Source organism: Scomber scombrus, chromosome 2 (genome assembly GCF_963691925.1).
Source record: "Scomber scombrus chromosome 2, fScoSco1.1, whole genome shotgun sequence".
In the NCBI taxonomy this organism is placed as follows: domain Eukaryota; kingdom Metazoa; phylum Chordata; class Actinopteri; order Scombriformes; family Scombridae; genus Scomber; species Scomber scombrus.
The window spans coordinates 22,209,538-22,225,660 of record NC_084971.1 but is presented as its reverse complement, the minus strand read 5'-3'; the positions used below and the strand labels follow the sequence as shown (position 1 = coordinate 22,225,660).

The following is a 16,123-nucleotide window of genomic DNA, read 5'->3' as shown; positions in this document are numbered from 1 at the left end:
GGCATCACCGAGCCAAGATTGAGATAATGACAGTGGGCTCAGATATTGGAGAACAGGGCCTACAGTAAGTACCATCTAAATAGCCTCTGCAAACAGCTTGTGAACCTGATCTGTTTTAGTTGCTGCTTTGTAGTACTACATCTCTGTTTCATCTCCTGCTCATTAAAATACCCAAGATTAGATGAAGTGGAAACCAATGATGCTTGCTCAAGTCCTGTACGGTACGTGTTTTACAGTTAATACCTCAAAATCAAAGCACAATCAAGCTAATGTGCCACAGGACAAGAGGCAAAGCTGGGAATAAAAGCATAATCGCAATTGTATTGATTAACTACACCTTTTTGACCATGACTATCTATTTAAGAGGTCAAACAGGAACTGATTGTCACAGGACAGATTCTAAAACCACACTAAAAAAGATATAGATCATTTTTTAAAATCCTTTATTGAACATCTTCACAGCATTTACTTTCATTTATCATCATCCTGTTACTCAACAGCATCATGGTCATCACTGAGGGTGATTGCCAAGTAAAGTAAACACAGAGCTATTTCAAGCAGCTCTGTTGTTTTATTTGATTCCACTGTTGATCATGGTTTGGGCTTTGCACACTCCCTTGCCGGCAACTTCAAAGGCAGCTCCCTTATAGGTTGCGACACACTGGCTGTCTGTGCGTAGATCTGGCTGAATCTGTTCCCACACCTTCTTTTTGGGGTTCAGCTCTTTGTCTGGTTCACCTGCAATCAAAACATCAGTTTTATACATTAGAAACCTCCTCTGTTCTCAACTTGGCCATCACACATGCAGGATTTATGGATCCAGGACTAATATTTTATGAACTTTTTGTGGTGTGTCATGTCCTTGCATAACCTACTCAAACACTGTTTTAATATATTCAAGCTTAGACACATTGATAGATGACTTTAAACTTTCCTTCATGGATTTTTCACATTCAGCATGTATTGATACAATCTGTGTAATGAGTTGAGTCCAATAAAAATTGGGAGCAAATGACCAACCATAAAATTCCTGATTTATCAGGACAATTTTACTTGTATGTCTCCCAATAGTCTGACTTTCTATCATGTTCTATTAGAAACTGAGCTTTTAAAAACTGCCATTTCTTCTCAACTATAATTCAAAACATCTAAACCAAACCAAGAATCAAAATATGCATCCAGGGAAAACAATTAAGGGAAAGTCTCATTTCGTGATGGCTTTGTTTTGATGTTGCTTGGCATTTGTGAGAATTCACTGCCGGTACTGGCTGGCTTCTGTCTGGTGTCAACGTTTTCCTTGCTACACAAGCATCTCAGGGTACAAGGACACAAATGTGTTTCATTTCCCAAGACTGTGATTTGTGCTGGTTTACAACCAAAGAGTGGCAACAATCAGTTTTGATCAGAAGCGTGAAAGAGGTTTTGATGAGCAACTTGCACACATTCTTAAGTTCAAGCAGACAAACTGGGCCCCATTAGTTTGGGAAATGTGAGCAATTACAGCCATGTACTCACACCATCAGTGGATTGGCTGCAATTGAATCTGTACTATGGGGCTTGGTAAAAGAAAAGGGAAAACCCAGACAAAGACAAAAACTCCTTTTACTCCTTGTTTTCCATTATATGTATTATATGTACTACTGTATTGTTGTGAACAAACAAGAACTAAACACCCTAGTAAGTCAATCCTGTCTTTGCTTTAGTCCGCCACGGTTTTCTGGTGAACCAAATTTTCAGAGGATGGTTTGAACACGACTTTATTTAATGTAGGATCCATAAAAAATTATTATGGCCAAAGGGATTCCTCTTGAATCAAAGAACTTTAGGAGAGGCTGGGACATGTGTAGAGCAGGGATAAAAGCCTCGGCTCATGCTGGGCTGCGGGTATTTGTAACCACAGATCCACTTTCATCATATCCTCCTCCTCCTCCACACTTTTTTCAAAGGGAACTCCCAAATTGGTTATTGTTCTCAAAAGAATACAAGAACAAGACAATCCTTCTCTCACCAATATTGAGCATATATTTGAAAACCAGAAAAGGCTTCATTCATGACCACACTGGCCTGTTTTTTTACTTTTTTTTTTTTTTTAAATTTCAGGTCAGGCCACATTAATTTGAGATTGTGTTTGGATTACATCACAAGAGGACCTCGACTCTGATATGGTCTAGGTGATGAGTTAATTGATTAGAAATGGGGTTCACATGTTCTTTTCTACACTCGTTGGCTGAACTAATCAGGACACTTAGAACACTTATCTTTCCAAATTTCTATGAGAAAAAGTAAGTTACATTCCTAGTAAGACGTTGATTAGCCTGTGAAATCAGCAGTCACAGGCCATTTAGCCACCACCAAACAGAACTGAGGAGTCCTCTAATGAGAACTTTGAGTGGGGTCTGAGAAAGCATCCTGATTGGTGTCTTCAGAGGAATGAGTGTTGAAACTGCAATGTTGTTTCTGGCAGGGAGACGGTTTAGCGACACCCTTCATTTCCTTAAGACAGAGGCATTTTGTGGATTGTAGACTGGAAAATTCTTTCAGGAGACGGAGTGACTATCAATGACACACATTAATAGTCACTCACTGATGAGCAAGTATTGGTGGGAAATCTGTTGTTACGTTCAAGCTTTCTGCAATTACTTAATCTGTTTTTCAAGGGGAAACTCTTCTGTTAAGGGTATTAGTACCTGGGAAGCCCTGGAAAGTAACTCTGTCCCCTGGTGCTGCTCCACTTGGAGGATCAAGGATTTCAACTTTGTCTGGTGAGCTTGCACACATGACCATTGCCTGGGAAACAACTCCTCTCATCTTGGCTGGCTTCAGGTTACATAGCAGAACTGCCATGCGGTTCTGCATCTGCATGGAGGACAGAAGATTACATACATTTTTACAGCCCATACACCCTTTGTTTTTTACAGCCCATATACCCTAAAAAAATTGAGATTATACCCGATTTACATAAGGAAACAAAAAAAAAAAAAACACCTTCAGCTGATGTGGTCTATTTGAGTACAGGACTGGGAATTTAATAATCCAATAAAAACAATAATGCCAATTCCAATCTCTTAATTTAAAATTACTGTGTCTGAAAGTTCATGGTTTGTTTTCTTCTTTTAATAAACCAAAAGGAGCAAACAGACTTTTGAGCTCAGAGACTTCTGTGGCTTACCAAAATTCAAAAGAAGACCAGACGCAGTTTCTGCCACAAGCTGAACAGAAATAAAATCCAGCACTCCATGAGATGATGCAAGCCAGATTTGAGAAAATACACATACCTTTCAGTGAGGGACATCCTTCAAGAAATGCTACATAAATCTAAAATCCCTTGTTTTGATTTGACGGGGTGGCATATTTCATTTTTCATCTCAGTTCTGGCAAGCTGGAAATAATATGTGAATGTTCTGTAACAGTATTTACAAAAACAGACCATTTGACTTTAGCAATATTTTATGTGCACTGCAGACATTAAGCCTGCCTCAGACTTCTTAACAGTGCCTATTATTTATTCTAGAAAAACAGACACTCAAGAGTCCTGCCATAAAACCCACAATTCATCTTGTCAGATATTTCACTCTTGCTTGCTTGACAGAAACAGATAACGGCTCATATAAAAAAGACAGTTAACAAGAGAGTTAGACAGATTTAGATTTTATACTTCTTGGCTTTGTGTTTAATGGACTGATACAGAAAGAAAAAAGGCAGCAGTTACTTCAGGAGGAGTGCATGATGCTAGGTTTTGCTCTATGTAGTGCCTCCAGTGAAATGGTGCACATTCCCAAAATAACATCATGGTGTCTTTTGTGTTAAGCACACAATAGATGCAAGTAGTCGCAACGCTTGGTCATACACCTCTGAATTTTTGTAACAATGCCTGCACTGCTGAGAGAGAATAAAACAGAGACAGCTGCTCTTTTGTACATAGTTCTGTTTTTATTTTATTCTGTTTTTATATTTGATTTGATTTACTTGTGTGCAAATGACACAAAAATGTGTGTGTATTTTAATAAAAGTTTTTGTTTATTATGTCTGTGTGTGTAACTTATTCCACACACACACACACACACACACACACACACACACACACACACACACACACACACACACACACACACACACACACACACACACACACACACACACACACACACACACACACACACACACACACACACACACACACACACACAAAAACTCATCAATAGTTCTACAACAGCTTCTCCTAAAGACTGTATCCCATATAGTGAAGAATTATTATGCAACATTACTTTATCAGTGTTGTTCCCACAGGGCTGCTACCATGTGAGCTTTAAATAATGAGGTTCTATCTGACTTTTTTTTTTCTTGTCTAAATATTCATGAACATTTGAATGTGAAATTATGCTAGTGAGTTGATAGTAAAAGCACAATATTTCTTTGTATATTGTAGTTACATGTCACATTTTGAAGCTCAGAATGTAATAACTTCACTCAGACGGGACCTTGAAAGTCCTGAGGATAATGACGTTCTGGTAACGCTTGTTGACTTCTTGGTGTTTTTGAGAACACTGTGACGAACGTGTTGAGCGTAAATGCCTCATAAATGCCTATAAACAAGGCTCTAGGAAGTCTGCCTTTCTAACTTTAGTTAAAGAGCACTAAATGCTAGTACATGCTATTGCTTCAACAGTTTTTAGTCATTTTTGGAAGCTCATGTCTACTGACCAACATGACATAAAACGACAAGTTGCAGAGGAGAAACAACAGCACCTAAAACGTCCTAATATTACATATTATGACTGTAGTGAGCCAAATGTGTATACAGAAATACAGCACTGCCTGTACATCTAGAGAGAAACACTCCTAAACACAGTTTGTACAGAATTATAAGTTAATCAGCCTCATTTAAAAGCAAACTTTGTAGTAGACTTGCTTACAGGCTGGTGCTCCTTGACTTGCAATTTGGGGCCTGATGTGTTCAACGATCTTCAGCTTAGATCAGTGGATCTAAATGTGGATGAATATAAGTGAATTAATTTCCAACTGAAGATTGACATAAAGTAAATAATCTATTGTGGATGAATCTCTAACTACATGCTGGAGAATTCTGATGAGGTAGTCATTTAATTAGTTTTCAAAGTTCTGTGACCCAACTTCAATTAACGTTTAAAAGAGTAATAACACTGTACCTGGTCTAGTGGTATGTGCTTGACCAGCCCGCTGACCACAGTTCTGGGAGCAGCCTCTCCCACATCAACCTGCTCCACATAGAGACTGTCTGCATCTGGGTGCTTCTGGGCTGTGACTATGCGTCCAACACGCAAGTCCAGACGAGACACATCCACCTTGGCATCCTCTTGGCTCTGGGTCGCCTGCTTCTTCTCTGCTTTCTCTCCTCCTGGCATCAAAGACAGGCAAATACTGTTACACTAACAGTGTGCACAAACGCAAACACACTTTGTCTCGGAACATTTCAGCCCCTTAATTTTCTCTGTGTGAATGAAACTCAGATATGACAATTTGGCAGGGTTCATTTTTAGCACACAACATCAGACAGTGGCTATTCATCATGTGTTGGGAAAAAGCTTTGCTGAAGAGAGGCATCTGTGAGAGTTTTCTTGGTATTATACTAAATGTGCATGATATTATAGGATGCGTTTGTTTGAAAGCATTGAGAATATTTCAGCCCACTGGAAATTATAAAAAACCAATCATAGTTGAAACAATACTGGGCATCTGTCTGGAATCTGATTTAATGCCCTTACATAAACTAAAGCAAAGCCCACCAATGACAAGGCTCAGGGTGGCATGCGTTTCATCTGATCTATACATAAAAAAAAGAAAAGGAAATTACTACACATCTTCCCTGTGATTTTAAGTACATTATACGAGTAAATGGCAATACCAATACCCACTTTTGGCTGAAGGTGAGTGTTACATGATCCGATGACATAGCAGAATAGCAGATGCTTCCTCCAAGAGACAAAGTGCCTTTCACTCGTCTGCTTTTTTGCAAATATTCATTCCAGTGGGTTTCACTGATCAAATGATCACACAGACTTTAATCATTCCTCTGAGCCCACACCAGTTCTGAAGAATATGAATTCCAACCTCTGCTTTTGATATTCAGCATTTCTCCCCTGTGTAATCTTATGCTCTGTTGTGATGACAGCACTGCAACGTAACACTACCAGGACTCCACCGATGGGTTTGCAGACTAACAAGAGATGACTGTTTGGATGAGGTGAGAACATAGCTACATCCAACCCTCAAGTAACAAACAATTAAATTAATGTAGATGTTAGGAGAAGATCAACCAAATGCTGATAAAAAAAACTGGACTGACCAAACAAAAACTTAAAAAGACCAAATAAACCCCAGAGTGGTGAGAGGTGAGCGTCACTTTTAATAGTTTAATATGGCCCCACTAACAAACTGAAAATTGAATATATGGCACAGATAATGTTATGTGACAAATCTAGGCTTAATTTCAGTTTCTGAAACTGTTATATTGGATGTTAAAACTTCAAAAGGATTCATAATGAAATAATGCAATATGCCATGTTTTTCTCTCCAACCTTTCTTCTCAGGCTTCTTCTTTTTATTGTCATCTTTGGGAGGAGGGCTCTGGACAGCGGCAGCAGGGCAGGCAGAGGGTGCTGGACCAGAGGGTGGGGTGGGCTTCGAACTGCACTCAACATTGGCTTCAGCGGTTGGGATGGCCACGTCTTGCACTGCAGGGAGAACCCGGGCAAAAGATCAGTACAAAAAAGGATGAAGTAGTGGATCCAATTTACTGTCTTTTACTTAAATAGCCTATCTCTGACAACTAATATTCACTGCACACCAAACGTTTGTGCAACACTGCAGTGACAGAGTTCATTTACAATACAAATACACACAGTACACTACTCCTTAGTTGTCCCTTTTCACGCACAGAGCTGGTTGCATCAACATGATACAATGAAATGATACAGAGAGAGCTTTATTTACACACCCAGAGGGAGGACTGCTCTCCTGATGCAAACAGTTTTGATGGGAAAATGACAGTGTCCAAGTTGATGGAAACAAGAAAATGGAGCCATAAAGCAGGGAACAATGTCCTACAATAACTCTCCAGAAAAAAATAACCCATCATTTAAGGCGCCTGATGTTTGAATTCCTACAAAATGTCTGACAAACATTGGTCTGCAGGCACACCACCGTCACCATAATGCTTTTAATTACCTTAATTCTATGTTAGGACCTGAGATCAGGACCTTTCCGGTTTACCTTGGAATTACAGGCAATAACCTCTTAAAACTCTTGACATTGCGTTTAAAATGTTTCTCAAGGTTTTTACATTTAGAAGATCTTTTTCCACACTGTAAGGCAATATTACATATGATACTTAAATTGAGTGAAATGTTCAACCCCAGGGTGACCTGTTTTTCATGGCTTCACCATTTCATCAAATGGAATTATACTAGATGTCTTGGGCATTGTTTTATGCACATTTCCTAAAACTAAGCCTGACATATTAGGTATCTCTGGAAACATTGGCCTAGAACATTAAATTAAAACGGCACTGTTAAATATTATTACATTAACGATGAATCAAATGACTAGAAATAGTGTCGCTCGTAGTAACAAACTCAGTTATCACCCAGCTCAGGTCTACAGAGCCTTCAAGCACTCTTTTAACCTGTTGTTTTGGTTTTCTGGCCCACAATTTCGGCTCTCATCAATGCATTTTTTTCATCCTGCCCAGCATCAAATGGCAGACAGACAAACAGAGATTAACACATGGATGTTGATCAATGTGGGAAATTTAATAGCAAGACATAATAGGATTAGGCTATAACTAACAATTATTTTCTCGATTACTCTATAAAATGTCAGAAAATAGTTAAAAATGTCTGTTATAATATCTTATTTTGACAGATGAGGAGCCTAAAATCCAAAGATATTTAATTTCATGTAAAATCATGTATGACACAGAAAAACACAAAAAGCTTTAACATTGTTTTTTAAAGAAAAAGACTAAAACGATTATTTGATTATCAAAATAGTTGATGGTTAATTTTCTGTATGATCGACTAATAGTTGCAGCTGTAGATTGGACAGATAAATAGGATTCAGGAACCAAATATTTATAAGAGGTGGTGGAGACAGTACTAAAAGGAGACTGAATATTAGGCTTACATTTGTCATATGAATGCCACAAGTTTAAAGGGGAACTATTGTGCACATCTTATCTTCAGTCATTCATGTATGTTATATATAATGTTCATATTAAAAGGTGGCCAATGTGTCAAATAATGATGTAAACATCGGTAAAAGTAAATTCGTGCTCTGAACACTCGGCTTCAAACTGTTTTCTCAATTTTCAACGTGTGCCAACTTATACAGGAGGGCAAAGTAAAACAAGTTAATTACCTGTTCTTGTAGTCCCTCTTGTACTACTCCTACCTGCATTATTTCTAACTGATATGCTGAACAAATAGCTCCATATATTTCCATATGTTGTTGTGTTGACTTTTTTCAGTGCATCTATCAAAGCTCTGCTAATTCAGTTATAATGAATTAATGTATTTCCTGTAAAATCTTGACGACGTGACTAGGACTAGGACTAAGACTAAGGCTAAGTGACAGACGCTGAACTGAGGGGCCACAAAAAGGTCCAGCATAAGATAAATATGGAGTTTTTTTTGTTTTTTTTAAACTATGACTATGCAAAGCTACTCTAGTGGAGTCTCAGAATAAAATTACAGTGCAGAGAATAACCACAATAGGTCCCCTTTAAGATTTTAAGCTTTAAAAAGTTGTTGAGGCAAATTTGATGCTGAATCTCAGTTGTGATTTTAATCTCTTGGCAGCAGAAATGTTTTTTCCTCAAGGCACTATTATAGCTGCATTCAATAGTCTGTTTATCACATCTCAATAACAAATCAGCAAAGGCCATTGAAATTTCTCTTTAAAAAAGGTTCATATTTATACATGTTTTGATTAAGCTATTTTATGCCACCTTAAAGCCATTGAAATTAAACCCACAACATAAACATCACAATTACTGTAGATATAATATGTGGAAAAACATAGTCGCGAGGGTATTGGAATGCATTCCTTCAATGTTCCAACACTAACATATTGAGTTTTTTGAGCAAGGTTAAATTGCTTATTTCTAGTACCCCTTTATTTCTGCAGCGTCTTTCTGGAAAACATTAAATGTTTGTTAATGATCAGAGCTTTTTGCCCTTGAATGTCAACGTATGTCAGACACACAATAGCTGACAGACATGTTGCCCCATCACTTTGATGGGAATTCTTGAAGCACAATGGTTGTTTATAATAAAAACAGAAAATATCTGCTTATAGTGGGCTGAGGCGAGAATGCACAAGATGTTATCTTGATAGTACAAACCAAACAATGCTCTAATGAGCAACAATTGACATCAAATGTTTTGCAAATCAGGCACATACAACCGCTTCTATAACTAGATATAAAGGATAACAACATCAAGGTCTTCTTGAAGACAAACAAACTACGTCTGCATCTTTGCTGGGAATAAGACTCAACATACCTCCCCTCCTCTTCTCTTTCTCCAGCAGCTGTTTTTTCAGTTCCTCAATGTCATTCTTCAATTTGGCATTCTCCACCATCAGCTTCTTCTCTTCTCTGACACTGGTCTGGACAACTGCAACGAAGCAAATTCTTGTTACCGCTCAGCACGAGATTGAAATTTCACCATCCCACAGGACATTTCAAGAACAGTTTCTTCACTAGTACAAATATACTGTTGACTGAAATATGGTGATTACTAAAATAAATGTTGTTCCCCGTTTTGAACTTAAAGAAAAAAGATTTTTTTTTTTTCAAATTTTCCAATTTAGAAATAGTCTAATGCAGTGTTAAATGACAGTAAACCACACTTGATTCAATACTTATTAATTACAGAAAAAGTCATGACCTTATATGAGGCCTCAAGTTTAATAAATACGTAAGTGGTCCAACAAGAATTTTACTTGTTAAATTATGAGATTGTGAATCATGTATGGAAAGAGCCGTTCAGCCAAAAAGTGTGCCAGTCAGTACAGTCAGCATTTATCATCTACTTCACCTGAACACAGCATAAGGCCTGCCTAGACTAAATGTAAGCCTGCTTGGCATAAGACTATGTTAACTATAAACCAGCCCATTCACAGCTAATACAATTGTTCTATGTATGTAGTGTGTGGTGTATTTACTGGCTTTCTCCTTGAGTAGCTGGACTTGCTGTTTGAGATACTCAATGATCTGGTCAGCCTCAGCTGCTCGCTGCTCCAGCCTCAGCAAAGGATTGTGATTTGACATCTTGAGCAAGGAACGAGCTAAAAACCTAAAAAACAAAACAGAATTACGGTCTTCAAAACACTTCAAAATGCAACATGAAACAGAGAAATTGGGGCTGAGCAAAATACTGAATTGATTATCTTTCAATAGGGTGATTATTTTCAAAATCACTTATTTACTTGATTATCTGATTAGTCATTTGTGAACCATGTAGCAGGGCTGCTCTACAAAGCTGCACTGTGTTTTAAGCAATTCATTAATAAATACTATAAATCGGAAAAATATGGAGCTGTGGATGTAATATGTCCGTCAAAACGATCACAATATCATGCTTTCCACAATCTGCCGCCCCAGTAGGTATAACTCATTTACTAATGGGATTGATTGCTATAATTTGGCAAGCTGCCCAAAGTGATCAAATCTGACTTCTGTCTACAAGGCCTGTGGAGAGATATTCCGGTAAACCTGTGTTTATATCCATTAATATCAGCATATTCTGATTTTAAACTTCAATTTCTAAAGATTTTATTTGTATCTCAATGGATAAAAACTGAAAAAAGGCCTGACGAATTCCAGGTCAACTTAGCAATGCCAAATTCGGCAATTAATTCCTGTCCGTCTTTGTTACTTAAAAGTAGTGAAATTACATTAAATAGTTTATCCTACGAGTCATACTTTGCACCAACATTATGCATTCAGTTTGGGAGATAAAGTTCAAAAAGGAGAAGCCACTCTTTTGCCACTAAACAAAAATAGAGTTAGACAGCAGTCTAAATTTAGGTTGATGTCCCTTTATCACATTGAACACTGCAGATTACTTTCTGAAGAAAGAGGAAGGGATGGATTTTTACAAGGCTGAGGCATGGAAAACTTCTTTCACATATTACAGGGAGGTGCTGGAAAACAACAGCTGGCCCAAGATGAAAACAAAATGTTGGGGGATGAGGAAATTAGAAACACAAAAGAGCTGGAGTTGATAAACTCAAGGATCAAAGCATTGTTTTTTGAGAAACTGAATTGATTTAACAGGACCAGTGGTCGAGTAATAACAAGAGCCACAAAATGGCTGATCTTATTTGGATAACCCTTGAAAATAGGTCTTGGGGCAGAGGTATGGTCTGCAGCATAAAAACATGAAGAGGTCATTTCAGCTTTGGATTTCAAATAGAACAGGCAAAGGTATGCAGAAAGTGGTGTGGGATGCCACATGAGGGAGAAGAATCACAACCAGCTAATATCCCAGAGGGCATAGTCTTTCAACCTTCCTGAATGACCTTTCTTCACTGTATGGAAATTAAAATATATTTTATGCATCTGCTGACGTGTAACTGTATAAATTTGGCATTTGCCCTGTAGATGGGGTACAGCTGGTCCAGGCATGTCACTGTATCCACTCTTATCATTCTCCTAAAAATAGGCATGACTGGTTTGCTTAGTCATATAGTTCTCAATAGTTCACACACTTCATGTCACTTTCAAATTGAAAAAAATCAAAGATGATCCTGCATAGCATTTCACAGGCTGCACAGGTGGTTTGAATCCAACCAGTAAATACATTACATTTACTCATCAGCTTTCTCTGGTATGGTGGTGTGTGAACAGACCTACCAGAATACAAGTGTTTTCTCTTTTCATGCTTCATTCCCACTGTAAAAATACACTGCAGGAGAATAATTCCCGATCTGTCTGACAACCAGACCATTATGAAGAAAATGAGAGTGCAGCATGCCAGCACCACCTTAAGGTATCAAACGGACCTACACCTTTCAATTGGAGAAGCATAACCTTCAGTAACCAAGACACATGTTCTTGACTTACACATATTACCCCTTTAAAGGACCAGCATGTAAGATTTAGTGGCATCTGGCAGTGAGGTTACAGATTGCAGCCGAGTGAGAACCCTTCCACATTACATACTCTTCCAAGGATGTGGGAAAACCTATGGTGGCCGCAAAACTCGCGGAAAATGTGAAAGGGCCCTCTTCAGTGCCACTGTTTGATTTGTCTGCTCTGAGCTACTGTAGAAATGTGGTCTGTGGAAGGGGACCCGCTCCCTGTGTAGATATAAATGGATCATTTTAAGGTAAGGAAAACACAACAATTCTTATTTTAGGGGGATTATACACTAATTAAAAATTAATTATCAATATTATATTCCATTTCTGCCAAGTTTTTTCTGCTAGATGCCATTTAATCTTACAGACTGGTCCCTTAATGGGATGAGGTAGAGGCAGGCATGACAATTAATTATGTCCAAAATATTGGTTATACAAATATAAGGGAATTTGCACATAACTAGAAAAAACAACACAAATAGCCCTGGGATTATAAAGAATCATTTCTTAGTGTTTGAAAATATACTGGGATATTTGATTTCTTATTTTATTGTATTTGATTTTACCTATACTCAAATGCTTATTGATTAAATCAGTTAAAATATGGTAAAATGCCAAGAATATAGATTACCTCATGTTCAGATCTGACAACAGCATAATCTCTAAACAATTTTCCCACATCTGAACAGAAAACAATTTACAGTGCTGAAATACATTCATCAGTCAACTTCATTTTTGATTAATCTTTATGTATTTTTTCTGAATGTTTGTTTAACTATTTAGAGGATAGAATATCAAAAAAGGTCTGTCAGGCACTTCAACACAATGTATATTTTGTCTGAAGAGCTGTCAAGATCCAAAGGTATTCAGTTTGCAAGAGAGCCGAAAGGGTTGATTGATGAATTGATTAATCACAGACAGCAAATGACCTGATCTAAATTTTGATGTAATCATTATGTATATTATCATTTTATATTATTATTAAACATGCAGGTTACAGCATTTTACTGTAATCATCAAAGTTATATGGCTTCAGACATTTGGGCTACTGGTTTTGAAAGAGAATCAAAAATCCTGCTTCATATCATCGCTGGCTCCTGAATCTAATCTAATCCAATCGAAATCGTATCGTGGCAGACTTTGTGAAATCGGCAAATATTTTATCATGAAGAAACTTCTGATTTACACCCGTAGCTAATATTAGACAATGAAACCGGAGATCGAATCGACAATTACAATATCTAATAAAACAAAATCAATAATATTTCCAATGAAGGTAGTACTGATCTGAATTAGTGACTATAGTGAGGAATATGTATACTTTGGATTTAGGTTGCAACAGTTAAATCAGAGCCTCAGTAGCCTTCAGAAGATTTACACTACAGGCTAACTCACACGTCGCTAGACGGTCGCTAAACAGACTCAAATACAACATAAACTATAATTTAAAACAGTGGCATATAAGAGAGGTTTATAAAACAAAATAAAAAACTTACATGGACTCTGAGCACTGACCCAACACGTTTCAGCCAGCACTAGGGGCTTGACAGCTGCAAGCTTTGCTGACGTTAGCTTAGCTAGCAGCTAGCCGCACACAGGCTGAGTTAGGACCCCGGGGTAGATCTCTAGACATGTGTATAGATATCTGCAGAGACATGTCTGTGGATCTCTACAGCATGCGTAGAGGGAAAACAGCGCTGCGCATGCGTCGGCGTATGTTCTATAGATCAGCTGAAACGCAAGGAGTCAACGGCGATTTCCTGTTTATAATTATTAAAAACAAAAAGTGACTCGTTCCAAATATTAGAAATTATTACAAAAACAACCTTATTGAAAATCCGATTTAACTACTTGATTGATTTCAGTTTCGCCACCTTGATTTTTGTTCTTAGACAAGGTCCTATGTGCACAGCTGTGTCGCATAAACATAACGTCGTTGGTCACGTTCCCTCACGTCGTAAAGGCAGAAATAAGATTCATTTAGAAAAAAATTGTAATAACAACGTCCAGTTCATGCCTTTGAGATGACCAGGCAGGCTTTCCTTTAACTGTGAGTTGACATTTTTTTTGGGAGGTAATGCATAGTAATTCATCTCTGGCTTCCACATTGACAATAAGACAGATATTTTCATGATGTACATACACTTGGGTTAGCTTGGTTGGTTGAACTGGAGGGTCACTGTTTGTCTTCTCCGACTGTACACCCCGATGATAACTAACGTTGTAAGGTGTGAATATATTATATGTAAAATGACAGCGTTAACCTGTCTCTTGCTTTATTGACGATTTGCCCAGCCATCAACATCAATACATATACTAGCTTTAAGCAATCAGCACTTCTTTCATTAATTCAGTTTGTACACTCCGGACGGATATTTGCTCCCATCCTGAGGATCAGGATGTCTCCTATATGGTGGTTGTGTACTGGTGTACAATATATTGAAAAGTGTTCCTAATATTTTGTCCCTCTTCCTCATGTATAAAGGAGTGGACAAAATATTTGGAACACCATTCAATATATTGTACCCCATTACACCACCAGCACCCACTACCTTTAACAATAAACATAAAGTTGCTAAAATAATAATCACCTTTCTATGAATGTCATTAAAAACATAAATGTAAAATGTATGGCAGAGCTGTTGTATTGGATTGCATTATTGCAAATGTATACCCAATGAGGTGGCTGGTGAGTGTGTGTATGTATATATATATATATATATATATATATATATATATATATATATATATATATATATATATGTGTGTGTGTGTGTGTGTGTATCTGTGTAGCATTATATACATATATAATATGTATATAATTATATTGATGATTTTCTCCTATTATCAGAGTTTTAAGGTCAGAGACATTATGAGGCCCCTCAAAGATGCTCAGTTGGGGGCCTTCACCTTCTTTGCCTCAGCCCTCCCGCATGATGTCTGTGGGAGCAATGGCCTACCTCTGACCCCCAACTCCATTAAAATCCTTGGACGTTTCCAAATCCTCAAGACCATCACTCACCCCAGACTCTGCCAGTATGTGGACATCTCCAGAGGAAAGCATGGTATGGTTTTCTGTCTTGCTTTTAAGTAAGGCATTGGTATCATATTGTGCTTCCTATTATTGTCCTCCCAGTCACACCTCGTCATATTCTTAGCCTTTGAGAAAAAAAAATATTTGGCTCTTAATTGACGACTCAAGATTGTAGGATACAAATGAATGATTATCATACATGCTTACTCATAATAACAATAACATTTTGCTAAATGTTTACTAATCCAGTTATGTATAATGTGTTAATGTTTGGTCTCTTCTTCTTATTGCCCTATAGAACGGCTGATTGTTGTTGCTGAGCACTTCGAGAGCAGTTTAAATGATTTCCAAAAACAGAGAAAAACAGTCAGGTGAGATTTCCTTTAAAAGTCATGATTAATTATTCTGAAGTAATGAAATGTGAACCCAGTGCATTTGCTCCCTTCACATTGGTTCTGACACTGGTTTTCAGTCACCATTAAACTATGTACTACTGATAGATGCTTCCAAAGGGAAGTGAACTTCTGTAATATACATAAACCTTGCCATCTGCTGGCTGCAGGTAGTTTTGCATAGTAACAATATTCTGTTACAGTTTCCAAAGTTTTGTAATAACCTAAAACTTCAATCTGTTGCAAACACAGTAAAATTTACCCACATATTTTTTCTGTGACCCACTCAATACTTTTCCTTCAAAATGGATTGAAACAGTGCCATGTTTGTGTTTGTGTTAGCCCGGAGAAGGTGCTGCAGATAGCCTATGAGGTCCTTGAAGGTCTGGAGTTTATGAACAAACATGGTATGGTGCACAGAGCCCTCACTGCACACAACGTGCTCATGGACTGCAAGGTACCGTGTTCATCTAATTGACCTGTTTCTTGTATGTCTGTTATTTACTGACTGAATATCTGTGCAACTGAAAGAAAATTAAATGATTGCCTATATACAGACCTGCCACCTGAGATG

At 37.7% G+C, this 16,123-nt stretch overlaps 2 protein-coding genes across 3 annotated transcripts in view; one reads left to right on the top strand and one right to left on the bottom strand.

The window, feature by feature from the left end:
* Positions 1-426: 426 nt before the first annotated feature.
* aimp1a (aminoacyl tRNA synthetase complex interacting multifunctional protein 1a) lies at positions 427-13,732 on the bottom strand. 2 transcript variants are annotated; one of them, XM_062431495.1, is made up of 7 exons: positions 13,620-13,732; positions 10,204-10,334; positions 9,540-9,653; positions 6,555-6,710; positions 5,166-5,374; positions 2,688-2,856; positions 427-738 (listed from the first exon to the last, which is right to left on the bottom strand). In XM_062431495.1, coding segments are annotated over exons 1-7 (948 nt in total). In that variant the 5' UTR covers positions 13,622-13,732; the 3' UTR covers positions 427-571. The 2 variants fall into 2 exon arrangements, with proteins under 2 accessions (XP_062287479.1, XP_062287487.1); XM_062431503.1 differs by having other exon boundaries at positions 5,166-5,371.
* A 307-nt stretch (positions 13,733-14,039) lies between these two features.
* The window catches only part of tbck (TBC1 domain containing kinase), a 38,855-nt gene continuing 36,771 nt past the window's right edge, over positions 14,040-16,123 (top strand). Inside the window, exons 1-4 of the mRNA XM_062428608.1 lie at positions 14,040-14,173; positions 14,975-15,188; positions 15,456-15,528; positions 15,892-16,006. Of these exons, the coding sequence (XP_062284592.1) occupies positions 14,996-15,188; positions 15,456-15,528; positions 15,892-16,006 (381 nt within the window). The 5' untranslated portion in view covers positions 14,040-14,173; positions 14,975-14,995. The remainder of the gene's footprint in view (positions 14,174-14,974; positions 15,189-15,455; positions 15,529-15,891; positions 16,007-16,123) is intronic.